General features: G+C 60.5%; 2 protein-coding genes across 3 annotated transcripts; both read right to left on the reverse strand.

Annotated features, from left to right (window-relative positions):
* Window positions 1–425: 425 nt before the first annotated feature.
* Window positions 426–6647, reverse strand: LOC141725939 (uncharacterized). The gene is made up of 4 exons (XM_074530080.1): window positions 5726–6647; window positions 4516–5496; window positions 3073–4104; window positions 426–2832 (listed from the first exon to the last, which is right to left on the reverse strand). The coding sequence occupies exons 1-4, from the start codon at window positions 6245–6247 to the stop codon at window positions 2473–2475; spliced, it is 2895 nt and encodes a 964-aa protein (XP_074386181.1). The 5' UTR covers window positions 6248–6647; the 3' UTR covers window positions 426–2472.
* A 1061-nt stretch (window positions 6648–7708) lies between these two features.
* LOC141725944 (uncharacterized) lies at window positions 7709–11271 on the reverse strand. Of its 2 annotated transcripts, XM_074530088.1 has the most exons (4): window positions 11138–11271; window positions 10458–10789; window positions 8517–9515; window positions 7709–8105 (listed from the first exon to the last, which is right to left on the reverse strand). In XM_074530088.1, exons 2-4 carry the CDS (start codon window positions 10503–10505, stop codon window positions 7710–7712), a joined length of 1443 nt encoding a protein of 480 aa, XP_074386189.1. In that variant the 5' UTR covers window positions 10506–10789; window positions 11138–11271; the 3' UTR covers window position 7709. The 2 variants fall into 2 exon arrangements, with proteins under 2 accessions (XP_074386189.1, XP_074386188.1); XM_074530087.1 differs by lacking the exons at window positions 10458–10789; window positions 11138–11271 and having other exon boundaries at window positions 8517–9655.
* Window positions 11272–13326: the final 2055 nt, after the last annotated feature.

Here is a 13326-nt window from a genome sequence, read left to right on the forward strand (position 1 = left end):
GAATTCTCTCTGCAGGGACAGCCTGGCCGCCCTCCTCCGATGCCAAAGAGCGACAGAGAGAGGCTGCCCCCAACCCCTGCCCCCCATTCTCCCGCTATCTCTGTGCCCCCCTCCCAGAGAAACTCCCAAAAACCAGAGGAGTTCCCCCTCCCCGCCTTCTCAAGCACTCAGCCATCAGCACCTCTCAGCAACTCCATGGGAAAAAATCCACAAGAAACAAGGAAAGAACAGAAAAACCCAATCCCCAACAAGGGCTGGTGGTGGCTGTGGTTTTTGGGGGTTCCAGCGACACCCGGGGCAGGGTCAGTGCTCAGCAGCAGGGGGGCCCCCATACCACAGTCAGGTGTGAGAAACAAAGTTCACTCTTTGAAAATTGTAAATGTTTAATTGGGGCTATAAAAGGAGCTTGGCACTTGGCCAAAGAACTCACCCCTAACTTAACCCGTTGTTCTCCAGATCGGGTTCCACTGCTGGGCTACAGACACATTCCTGAGTTCAGACATTATTCAAACATTCCTGGGAGGTTTGGACTTTCCAGGAACTCTTGTTTGGTTTGAACCTCTGACTTGTCTGCAGGACATTCTGTCAATTAGGCCAATATATTTGATTTCTTCTCCTGGTTCCATCCTGTGGTTTCAGGATCAATTCATAAATTCTTCTCAGGTTTGTGTCACTGTTATCACCTGGAGAGGTCCGGCCCAGGTGTGAGAAACAAGGGAATTGTTTCACATCTGAGTCAGTTACACAAAAGCGTTTTAACATTGCATAGTGCCTATTTTAATATTTATTATTTGTCTGTTAAATATTTGTCTATTTTTAATATTTTAAGGCTTATGATATAATACCTATTTATTACTCCAGCACTAAATTGGCTACACAGATAAACTCATCGATTATATTGTACCAGGAAGCAGCTACAAGGAATTATTAATAATCAATAATCAAGTATACCGCAGCAAAACACTTGTTAAAGTATTTTTTAGCAAAAGTCAATGAAGAATTTCAGCAGACAATGAAGAGCTGCAGCAGTCAATGCAGAATTGCAGAAACCAATGCAGAATTGCAGAAGCCAATTATTAAATTGTCATTTACGATCCCTGTAGGTGGCCTTGTCCTGCTGGTCCCTGGCCCAGGCGAGCGCCGCGTCCTCGCAGGCATCACGGAGCTTGGTGATCTCCTCCACCAGCTGTTTCCATCTCTCCTCGCGCGCAGCCACCAACTCCCACCAGGCGCTGCCCGCGGCTCTCACATTGGCCCAGGTGGCCCCAGGGGTGGCCCTGAGGGTGGCCAGGGCCTGGCCCAGGGAGGGGACACAGGAGTGGCCCAGGGAGGTGACACTGCTGTGGTTCAGGTCCTACGGAGGCTCCGAGTGAAGCTCCCCAGGTCCTCATGCAGGGAGTTTGGGGACGTGTGTCAGAACTTGCCCCTGTGTGGCCCTGACTGGGTGGCCACCACCTCACCCAGGGTGGCCACCACGGCCACCAGAGCCTGCAGCTGTGGAGGGGACACCTGAGGAGGGGACAGGAGAGGTGTCAGGTTCCTGGTGGCGCTTGCCTTGGAGGGTTCCGCTGTCCCCTCTGTCGCTTTGCCATCCCCTGTCCCCTCCTGCCACCACTGTGTCCCCTCTGCCACCCCTTGTGTTCCCTCTGCAGGGACATGGGGACACTGCAAAGGTAGCACCAGGGACATGGCACCACCCCCAGCACAGTGGCACCAGCTCTGCCCCAGGCAGGTGGCACTTGAGGGGCTCTTGCTGACACGAGGAGCTGCTGGCACTTGAGGAGCTGGTTGCACTTGAGGGCTCTTGGAGACATGAAGAGCTGGTGGCACTTGAGAGCTGGTGACACTTGAGGGGCTCTTGGTGACACAAGGAACTGATGGCACTCAAGTGTCCACAAGTCTCCCCAGTGACATCACTACCCCAATGAAGTCACAGCGGTGACATCACTGTCCCCACAGCAGCCTCGGGATGTCCTCGATGGCCTTTTGGCACCACTCAGCTACTGTGTGGCTGCCGGGGCCACTGGAGACACCTTGGCCACCACAGGGACTCAGGAGGATGTTGTCAATGAGCTCAAGTGTCCCCAGCAGGTGATCCTTGGCCAGGTGGGTGCTGGCGCGCCACAGCCGCTCAGACTCTGCCACTTCATCCAGCTTGGACTGGGGGACTTCAGGGGACGCCTCATTTATCCCTGTCAGGATTGTCTCGATGTCCCTGAGCTGCCACTCCACGTTCCAGTAGAACAAGGTGACTCTGTCACATGCGGCCACCAAGCGCTGCAGTGGCTCCAGGGCCACCACTGCCCATTGTCCCCACCTGGTGGCCACCACTGCCCACCTGGGCGCCACCCCAGCTTCTCCCATGGCCTCATTGGTGGCTGCCGCCACCGAGGCATCGTGCGGGGCCATTTCCCAGGCCATGTCCTCCCTGATCAGGGCCACCATCAGCTGCCGGGCCTTGACCACCTTCCCTCAGTCATCTCGGAGTTTGGTGGCCTCTCTGGCCAGCTGGTCCCAGCTGTCCACAAGCTTGGCCACAAACTCCCACCAGGCAGTGGCCGTGGCTCTCACATTGGCCAAAGTGGCCCCCAGGGTGGCCCTGAGGGTGGCGAGGGCCTGGCCCAGGGAGGGGACCACAGGATGACCCCGGGAGGTGACACGACTGTGGTTCAGGATCTTAAGGAGGCTCCGGGTGAAGTTCTGCACGTTTTCATGCAGGGAGTCTTGGGAATTGTGTAGGCAGGTGGCCCCGCGTGGCCCGGTCACAGTGGCCACCACCTCACCCAGGATGGCCACCAGGTCCACCATCAACTGCAGCTGTGGAGGGGACACCTGGGGAAGGGACAGGGGAGGTGTCAGGGACCTGGTGGCACTTGTGGCCTCCTGGAGTGGCCCCCTGCCCCCAAGGGGTGCCCTTTGCCCCTCCATCCTTTTGTCAGCCTCTTGTCCCCGCTGCCACCCCCCACCAGCCCCCCTGTCCCCTCTCCCCCCTTGACCCTCCCATCCTGCATTGCCCCCTGCCTCCTACAGTGTCACTTCCGTGCCGCTCTCTCCCCCACCTCCCCATCGCACCTCTTGGAGCTCCGTGCTCACTGGGGACACCTTGGGGATGCTCTGAGGATACTCTGGGGGTTGAAGGAGCCTTGGGATGTCCTCGATGGATCTTTGGCACCGCTCGGACACCCCACAGACACTGGGGCTGGTGGGACCACCAGTGAACAAGAACTTGATGGCATCTGGAACTGCCTTCAGCAGGTGACCTTTGGCCAGGCGGGCATTGGCTTCCCACAGCCACTCAGCCTCGGTCACCTTGGCCACCAAGGCCCTGGGGACTTTGGGGGACTCCTGATTTGTCCTCTTCAGGGGGACCTCGATGTCCCCGAGGAGCCGCTCCAGCTCCTGGGGGAACGCGGTGGCTTCGTCACACGCAGCCACCAAGCGCTCCAGCAGCCCCAGGGCCACCTCCACCCGCTCTCTCACCATGGTGGCCCTTGTTGCCTCGCTGGCAGCCACCATGGCCTCTCTCCTCACCTGGGCTCCATGCCCGGCCACCACCTCAGCCCCCTCCTCCCTGCCCAGGGCCTGACCCAGCTCCCCCATGTTTTCCTGAGCTGTCCCATCACGGGCAGCCTCGTCCTGCAGCTCCCAGGCCCGGGCAGAGGCGGTGGCTGCCCTGTCGGCCGCCTCAGTCGCCACCCCTCTGCAGGTGTTGTGGAGCTTGGTGGCTTTCCTGGCCAGTTGGGCCCACCTGTTCACAAGCACAGACACCGACCGCTGCCACTTGCGGGCCACCATTGTCACATGGTCCCATTTGGTCCATTCGGTGCTCTGGTAGGCAGTCAGGGCCTGGCTCAGGGAGGTGAGAGGGTCACCATCATTGTAGGTGGGAGGTTCATCATCATTGTAGGTAACATTGCGGTGCCACCAGGTGTCATCTGTGCAGTACAGGGTGATGCGGAGGTTCTCAGTGAAGTCCACCAGGTCCCAGTACAGTCTCACTGTGGACACGGGCAGCATCTCCTCGTCCCGCCTGGGCAGGGTGGCCAGCAGCTCACCCAGGATGGCCACCACAGTGACCTGTGGCTGCAGCAGGGCCGGGGACAGCTGGGGAGGGGACAGGGGAGGTGTCAGGGACCTGGTGGCACTTACGGCCCCCTGGGGTGTTCCCCATCCACTGAGGTGTCCCTTTTGTCCTCTCCGTCCCTTTCTCAGCCTCTGGTTCCCTCTGTCACCCCCTGTCTATCTCCTCATAGCCCGTTCCACCCAGTGCTCCCATTGCTGTCCACTCTGCCACTCCCCCCAGCCCCCATGTGCCCTTACCGCCCACTTGTCCCCTCATCCCCCCCTTTCCCCTCCACCCCTCTGTCACCTCCCCCCTTCTTGCCACTCCCTCCTGTCCCCTTGGTGACCCCCTGTCCCCTCCTGCCATCCTTCCTGTGTCCCCTCCATTCCCCCATTGCCCCCCCTTCCACCCCAGTGTCCCCTCTGTCCCCCTCTCCTCCACCCCCGTCACACCTCTTGGAGCTCCATGCTCATTGGGGACACCTTGGGAATGTTTTGGATACTCTCTGGAGGTCGAAGGAGCCTTGGGATGTCCTCAGTGGCTCTTTGGCAGCGCTTGGCCACCACACAGGCACTGGGGCTGCTGGGACCACAGGTGAAATAGAAGTCGATGATCTCTTGAAGTGTCCCCAGGTGGTGATATTTGGCCAGGCAGGCGTTGGCCTCCCACAGCCACTCGGCCTCAGCCACCTTGACCACCAAATCCTCGGGGACTTTGGGGGACACCTCATTTGTCCCCTCCAGGGCGGCCTCGATGTCCCCAACCCTGCCCTGCAGCTCCCGGGGGAACTTGGTGGCTTCGTCACACGCGGCCACCAAGCGCTCCAGCAGCCCCAGGGCCACCGCCAGCCGCTGTCTTCTCCTGGTGGCCCTTGTTGCCTGGGTGGCAGCAACCCTGGCCTGTTCCCTCACCTTGCCCTCCCTGCCCAGGGCCTGATCCAGCTCCCCCATGTTTTCCTGAGTTCTCCCATAAAAGACAGCCGCATTCTGCAGCCTCCTTGCCTGGTCAGTGGTGGTGGCCGCTCTTTTGGCTGCTTCAGAGGCCACCTCCTTGCAGATGTCAGGGAGCTTGATGGCCTTCCTGGCCACCTGGGCCCAGCTCTGCTCAAGCGTATCCACTGACCGGTGCCACTTGCTGGCTGCCATTGTCACACGCTTCCGGGATGTCCATGGGGTGCTCTTGTAGGCAGCCAGAGCCTGGCTCAGGGGGTTGACAGTGTCAACATCATTGGAGGTGACATTGTGGTGCCTGCAGGTATCATCAATATAGCTCATGGTGGCCCAGAGCTCATTGGTGAGTTCCTCCAGATCCCAGTATGGGCACCCTGGGGACATGAACACCAGCATCTCTTCATCCACCCTGGGCAGGGTGTCCAGCAGCTCACCCAGGGTGGCCACTAAGGTGACCTGTGGCTGCAGCAGGGCTGGGGACAGCTGGGGAGGGAACAAGGGAGGTGTCAGGGACCTGGTAGCACTTGCGGCCTCCTGGGGTGGCCCCCAGCCCCCAAGAGGTCCCCTTTATTCCCTCCATCCCTCTGTCAGCCTCTTGTTCCCTCTGCCACCACCCTGCCCCCACTGCTGTCCCTCTGCCACCCCTCTCCATCCTCTGTGTCCCTCCCATCCCACTCTTCACCCCCTCTCCCCCCCCCTTGCCCTGTTGCACCTCTTGGAGCTCCTTGCTCAGTGGGGACACCTTTTGGACGCCTTGGGGGCGTGGTCGGGGTCGAAGGAGCCTTGAGATGTCCTCGGTGGCTCTTCGGCACCACTCAGCCACCCCAGTGGAGCTATTGTGACCAAAATTTAAATAGAAATTGACGATGTCATCAACTGCCCCCAGCAGGTGATCCTTGCCCAGGCAGGTGGTGGCCTCCCACAGCCACTCGACCTCGGCCACCTTGGCCACCAAGTCCTTGGGGACATTGGGGGACGCTTCATTTGTCCCCTTCAGGGCAGCGTCAATGTCCCCAGCCCTGCACTGCAGCTCCCGGGGAAACGCGGTGGCTTTGTCACACGCAGCCACCAAGCGCTCCAGCCGCCCCAGGGCCACCGCCAGCTGCGGTCTCCTCCTGGTGGCCCTTGTTGCCTCGCTGGCAGCCACCCTGGCCTGTTCCCTCACCTGGGCTCCATGCCCAGCGACCACCTCGGCCCCCTCCTCCCTGCCCAGGGCCTGACCCAGCTCCCCCATGTTTTCCTGAGTTGTCCCATCACGGGCAGCCTTTTCCTCTAGCTTCCTCACTCGGGTGGTGGCATTGTCCTCCTCAGAGGCTGCCTCAGTCACCACCTCCCTCCAGGCATTGCAGAGCTTGGTGGCCTTCCTGGCCAGCTCGGCCCAGCTGTCCGCAAGCACTGACAGGCGCAACACGCTGGCTGCCGTTGTCACATTGAAGCAGGTGGTCCATGGGGTGCTCTCGTAGGCGGCCAGGGCCCGGCTCAGGGAGATGACAGGGCGAGCAATACTGTCACGGTCCTTGCAGTGGTACTAGACAAGCTTAGTCTGCCACATGGTTCCACAGAGATAATAAGTGAATTCCTTCAGGTCCCTGTGCAGGCACCCTGGGGGCAACAGCAGAATCATCTCCTCATCCCATCTGGGCAGGGTGTCCAGCAGCTCGCCCAGGAGTGGCCACCACGGTGACCTGTGCCTGCAGCAGGGCTGGGGACAGCTGGGGAGGGGACAGAGGAGGTGTCAGGGACCTGATGGCAGTTAGGGCCTGCTGGGGTGGCACCCTGTCCCTGAGGGGTCCCTTTTGTCCCCTCCATCTTTTTGTCAGGCTCTTGTTCCCTCTGCCACCCCCTGTCCCCAATGTTGTCCCCTCTGCCACACCTGCCAGCCCCCCATGTCCCCTCCCCACCATGTACCCCCCATCCGCCTCTGCCCCCTTACCCTCTTTTCCCTCCACTCATCTGTCACCTCCCCCCTTCCTGCCACTCTCTCCTGTCCCCTCCCTCCATCCCTGTGTTCCCTCCATCCCCAATAATTGCCCCTTCCCCCTCAGGGTCCCCTCAGTCCCCCTCTCCTCCCCCAGCTCCTGTCCCCTCTCCCCCGTTGAACCTCTTGGAGCTCCATGCTCACTGGGCGCACCTTGGGGAAACTCTGAGGACACTCTGAGGGTTGAAGGAGCCTTGGGATGTCCTCGGTGGCTCTTTGGCACCGCTCGGCCACCTCACAGGGGCTGTTGGGACCACCATTGAACAAGAACTTGATGATGTCTGGAACTGCCCCCAGCAGGTGATCCTTGGCCAGGCGGGCGTTGGCCTCCCACAGCCGCTCGGCCTCGGCCACCTTGGCCACCAAGTCCTCAGGGACATCGGGGGACACCTCATTTGTCCCCTTCAGGGTGGTCTTGATGTCCCCAACCCTGCGCTGCAGTTCCCGGGGGAATGCGGTGGCTTCGTCACACGCAGCCACCAAGCGCTCCAGCAGCCCCAGGGCCACCTCTACCCGCTGTCTCAACATGGTGGCCCTTGTTGCCTTGCTGGCAGCCTCCATGGCCTCTCTCCTCTCCTGGGCTTCATAGAAGTCCTTCTCCTTGGCCTCCTCCTCCTTGCCCAGGGCCTGTAGCAGCTCCACCGTGTTTTCCTGAGCTGGCACATAAAGGGAAGTCCAGTCCTGCAGCTCCCTGGCGGTGCCCACCCTGTCGGCCGCCTCAGTGGCCACGTCTCTTGCAGGTGTTGTGGAGCTTGGTGGCTGCCCTGGCCAGCCGGGTCCATCTGTCCACAAGCACAGACACCAACCCCTGCCACTCACTGGCCGCCATTGTCACATCATTCCAGGTGATCCCTGGGGTGCTCTCCCAGGCTTCCAGGGCCTGGCTCAGGGTGGTGACAGGATCCCTATCATCAGAGGTGACACTGCGGCGCCACCAGGTGTCATCAACGCAGTACAGGGTGACCCGGAGGTCCCTGGTGAAGTCCGCCAGGTCCCAGTACAGGCTCAATGCAGACAAGGGCAGCAGAATCTCATCCCTCCTGGGCAGGGTGTCCAGCAGCTCGCCCAGGGTGGCCACCACGGTGATCTGTGGCTGAAGCAGGGCCACGGAGAGCTGGGGAGGGGACAGGGAAGGTGTCAGGGACCTGGTGGCACTTGTGGCCTCCTGGGGTTGCCCCCCGCCATTTAGGACTCCCCTTTGTCACCTCCATACCTTTGTCAGCCTCCTCTTCCCTCTATCCCGCACTGCCCCTTCCCTTGTAGCCCTTCCTGCCCCTGCTCCCACTGCTGTCCCTTCTGCCAGCACCCATGTCCCCTCCCCAACTTATTTCCTCCATTCCCCACTGCCCCCTTCCCCCCTTTCCCCTCCCCCTCTCGGTCACCTCCCCCCTTCCAGCCACACCCTCCTGTCCTCTTTGTGACCCACTGGCCCCTCCTGCCACCTCCCGTGTCCACCCCATCACCTATTGCCCCCTCCCCCCTGGTGTCCCCTCTGTCCCCTTCTACCCCCATCCCTCTGTCACACCTTTTGGAGCTCCATGCTCACTGGGAACACCTTGGGGACAACTTGGGGATGCTCTGGGGGTTGAAGGAGCCTTGGGATGTCCTCGATGGCTCTTTGGCACCACTCGGCCACCCCACAGGCACTGGGGCTGGTGGGACCAGCAGTGAAATAGAAGCTGAACATGTCTTGAAGTGTCCCCAGCAGGTGACCCTTGGCCAGGCAGGTGTTGGCCTCCCACAGCTTCTCGGCCTCGGCCACCTTGGCCACCAAGTCCTTGGGGACATTGGGGGACGCCTCATTTGTTCCCTTCAGGGCAGCCTCAATGTCCCTGAGCCGCCACTGCAACTCCCGGGGGAACGCGGTGGCTTCGTCACACGCGGCCTCCAAGCGCTCCAGCAGCCCCAGGGCCGCCTCCACCCGCTCTCTCACCATGGTGGCCCTTGTTGCCTCGCTGGCAGCCACCCTGGCCTCTCTCCTCACCTGGGCTCCATGCCTGGCCACCACCTCGACCCCCTCCTCCCTGCCCAGGGCCTGACCCATCTCCACCATGTTTTCCTGAGCTGTCCCATCATGGGCAGCCACGTCCTGCAGCTCGCTGGCCCAGGTGGTGGTGGTGCCTGCCTTGGTGGACAAATCCCAGCAGGTGTTGTGGAGCTTGGTGGCTTTCTCAGCCAGCTTGGCCCATCTGTTCACAAGCGCATGCGCCGACCTGTGCCATTCGCTGGCTGCCATTATCACACGGTTCCGGGTGGTCCCTGGGGTGCTCTTGTAGGCAGCCAGGGCCTGGCTCAGGAAGGTTACAGGGTCATCATCATTGTAGCTGACATTGCAGTGCCACCAGGTGCCCTCAATGCAGTACAGGGTGACCCAGAGGCCCCTGGTGAAGTCCTCCAGGTCCCGGTACAGTGTCCCTGCAGACCCAAGCAGCACCATCTCCTTGTCCCACCTGGGCAGGGTGTCCAGCAGCTCGCCCAGGATGGCCACCACAGTGACCTGTGGCTGCAGCAGGACCAGGGACAGCTGGGGAGGGGACAGGGGAGGTATCAGGAACCTGGTGGCACTTACAGCCTCTTGGGGTGGCCCCCAGCCCCCGAGGGGTTCCTTTTGTCCCTTCCATTCATTTCTCAGTCTCTTGTTCATTCTGCCACCCCCTCCCCTTGTAGTCCTTCCCACCCCCTGCCCCCAATGCTGTCCCCTCTGTCACCCTCAGCTGGCCCCGTGTTGCCTCCCTCCCCAGTGTTCCCTCTTTCCCTCTCCCTCTCCCCACCTCCTAGACCGAGTCACACCCCTTGGAGCTCCATGCTCACTGGGGACTCCCTGGCGACACTCTGGGGACACTCCGGAGGTTGAAGGAGCCTTGGGATGTCCTTGATGCCTCTTTGGCACCGCTCGGCCACACCACAGGCACTGTGGCTGACAGGACCACCAGTGAACAAGAACTTGATGGTGTCTGGAAATGTCCTCACCAGGTGACGTGTGGCCTGGCGGGCACTGGCCTCCCACAGCCGCTTGGCCACGGCTGCCTTGGCCACCAAGGCCTTGGGGACATTGGAGGACACCGTCTTTCTCCCCTCTATAGTAGCATTCACATGGTAGGGCAGCTGCTGCAGCTCCCGGGCGAATGCGGTGGCTTCGTCACACGCGGCCTCCAAGCGCTCCAGCAGCCCCAGGGACGCCTCCACCCGCTCTCTCACCATGGTGGCCCTTGTTGCCTCGCTGGCAGCCACCCTGGCCTCTCTCCTCACCTGGGCTTCATGCCCGGCCACCACCTTGGCCCCCTCCTCCCTGCCCATGGCCTGACCCATCTCCACCATGTTTTCCTGAGCAGTCCCATAACGGGCAGCCGCGTCCTGCAGCTCCCTGGCCCAGACAGTGGCAGTGGCCACCATGTTGGCTGCCTCAGTGGCCGCCTCCCTGCAGGTGTCACGGACCTTGGCGGCTTTCTTGGCCAGCTGAACCCACCTTTCCGTGAGCACTCCCACTGACATGCACCATCTGCCGAACGGCCATAGCCCATGCTTATGGGGAGGGGGCTCTGGGGTGCTCTCATAGGCGACCAGGGCGTGGATCAGGGAGGTGAGAGGGTTTCTGTCATTGTTGGTGATATTCCAGTACCATCAGGTGTCATCAGTGCAGTACAGGGTGGCCCGGAGCTCCTTGGTGAATTCCTCTATGTCCCGGTTCAGGCTCATTGCAGACCCGAGCAGCATCTCCTTCTCCCTGGGCAGGGTGGCCAGCAGCTCGCCCACGATGGCCACAGCGCTGTCCTGTGGCTGCAGCAGGGCTGGGGACAGCTGGGGAGTGGACAGGGGAGGTGTCAGGGACATGGTGGCACTTAGGGCCACCTGGAGTGGCCCCCGTGCCCTCCTGGGATCCCCTTCGTCCCCTCCCTGGAGGGCTCTGCTGTCCCCTCTATCCCTTTGTCACCCCTCCCAATCCCTCTGCTCCCCCCTGCCACTTCCTGTTCTTCCCCCCCTTCACCTCTCTATCACCTCCCCACTTCCTCCTATGCCCTCCTGTCCCCTTTGCAACCCCCTGTCCCTCCCGCCACCCCTGTGTCCCCTCTGTCCCCTACTCCCTCCTTTCACCCCCTCCCCCGGTGTCCCCTCTGTTCCCCCACCACCACTCCGGGATTGTCGCACCTCGAGGGGCTCCATGGCAGCTGGGAACACTCCAGGGACGCTCCGGGCATGCCTTGGGGACACTCCGGGTGACAAACAGGCCCGGGTGGCAGCTGAGGACACACAGGAACGGAACGTAGCCAGATGGAGGAAACAGGAAGAGGTGACGACAACGCCCTCCCTCCCCCCACTGTGGAACCAGGGCAGGGCCCCAGTGTTCCCCGCAATGTCCCCAACAGGACCTCGATGTCCCCTCAGGGTCCCCAACAAGGCTCAAATGTCCCCTGATGTCCTGTTGGGGACACCAGGGGCACACCAGGGTCCTCTTGAGGACACTGTGTGGACATCGGGGACATCGTGGTGACCCAAAATGGGACAGGGGACATCAGGGTGGCTCGGGTGTCCCCAAGGGAAGGACACAGGGGTGTCCCCAAAGTCCCCAACAGGACCCCAGTGAGTCCCTGGTGTCCACAGCTGGACACTGGGGGACACTTGGGCCTGGTGGGGCACATTGGGCACGTTGGGGCCATGTGGGAACACTCAGGGGACATCGGGGTCCCATTGGGGACATTGGGGGGACATTTGGGGACCCGGTCTCTCCCCACAGGTTGGGGGGGGCATGGGGGACAGTGATGTCACCTCTTCCTGCTTCCTCCATTTGTCTGTGCAATTTCCCTGTGTGTCCTCAACTGTCACGGGGGCTTCTTTGTCACCTGGAGTGTCCCTGGACTGTCCCCAGAGTGTCCCAAAAGTTTCCCCAGAGTATCCTCAGAGTGTCCCCAGGGTGTCCCTGCAGTATCCCCAGAATGTCCCCCGTGTCCCCAACAGCCATGGAGCCCCACGAGGTGTGACAATCCCGGCATGGGGGGACATGGGGGTGACAGAGGGGACAGGAGGGTGGCAGGAAGGGGGGAGGTGACAGAGGGGTGCAGGGTACCGAGGGTGGCAGACGGGTTCTGACCCACTGAATTTGTGCTGCTCCATCAGGGCCATCGGGGCCATCGCTGCTGGAGCAGCCCCAGCGCCGGCGCTGGAGCATCCTCGACGGGAACGCTCCTGCTCGGCCCGGGGCCCCCTTGCTTTGGGCCTTTCTTTTTCTGATAATAAATACTGAAATCACTTTAGTACCGGGAGCCTGCTCTCGTTTTTAACAACACAAAATTCAGGATTCCCGGCGCAGATACAATTCAGGATTCCTGGGGCACACGGAATTCAGGATTCCTGGGACACACGAAATTCAGAATTCCCAGGGCACACAAAGTTCAGCATTCCCAAGGCACAGGAAATTAAGGAATTCCAGAGCACACAAAGTTCAGGAATCCCAGGCCACAAGGATTTGAGGATTCCCGGGGCACACAGGCAGACGGTGATTGGTCCCTCAGGGCTGAGCTCCAGCGGTGCCAGTGAATTCTCTCTGCAGGGACAGCCTGGCCGCCCTCCTCCGATGCCAAAGAGCGACAGAGAGAGGCTGCCCCCAACCCCTGCCCCCCATTCTCCCACTATCTCTGTGCCCCCCTCCCAGAGAAACTCCCAAAAACCAGAGGAGTTTTTGTAAATGTTTATAACCGTTAGTAAACATTTACAATTTTCAAAGAGTGAACTTTTTTTTTCACACCTGGCTGTGGTTTGGGGGCCCTCCCTGCCTTCTCAAGCACTCAGCCATCAGCGCCTCTCAGCAACTCCATGGGAAAAAATGCACAAGAAACAAGGAAAGAACAGAAAAACCCAACCTCCAACAAGGGCTGGTGGCAGCTGTGGTTTTTGGGGGTTCCAACTACACCTGGGTCGGGGTCAGTGCTCAGCAGCGAGGGGACCCCCAAACCACAGCCAGGTGTGAGAAACAAAGTTCACTCTTTGAAAATTGTAAATGTTTAATAACGGTTATAAAAGAATTTAAGCAGTTGGCAAAAGAACTCACCCCTAACTTAACCCGTTGTTCTCCAGGTCTGGTTCCACCGCTGGGCTACAAACGCATTCCTGAATTTAGACAATATTCATTATTCCCACTGATACATTCACAAATTCTTCTCAGGTTTGTGTCACTGTTATCATCACCCGCAGAGGTCGGGCCTGAAGTAAATAGGGCAGGAGACCTTTCTCCTTTTTAATGCCTTTATTAAAAGTGATCAGCTCAGGTGGGGAGAACCGACGGGTCCGCGGTCACGCCGCTGCTGATCCCAGGAGTAACATGGGGGAGGAGGGGACAGAGT

This window comes from Zonotrichia albicollis, chromosome 31 (genome assembly GCF_047830755.1).
Source record: "Zonotrichia albicollis isolate bZonAlb1 chromosome 31, bZonAlb1.hap1, whole genome shotgun sequence".
Classification (NCBI taxonomy): domain Eukaryota; kingdom Metazoa; phylum Chordata; class Aves; order Passeriformes; family Passerellidae; genus Zonotrichia; species Zonotrichia albicollis.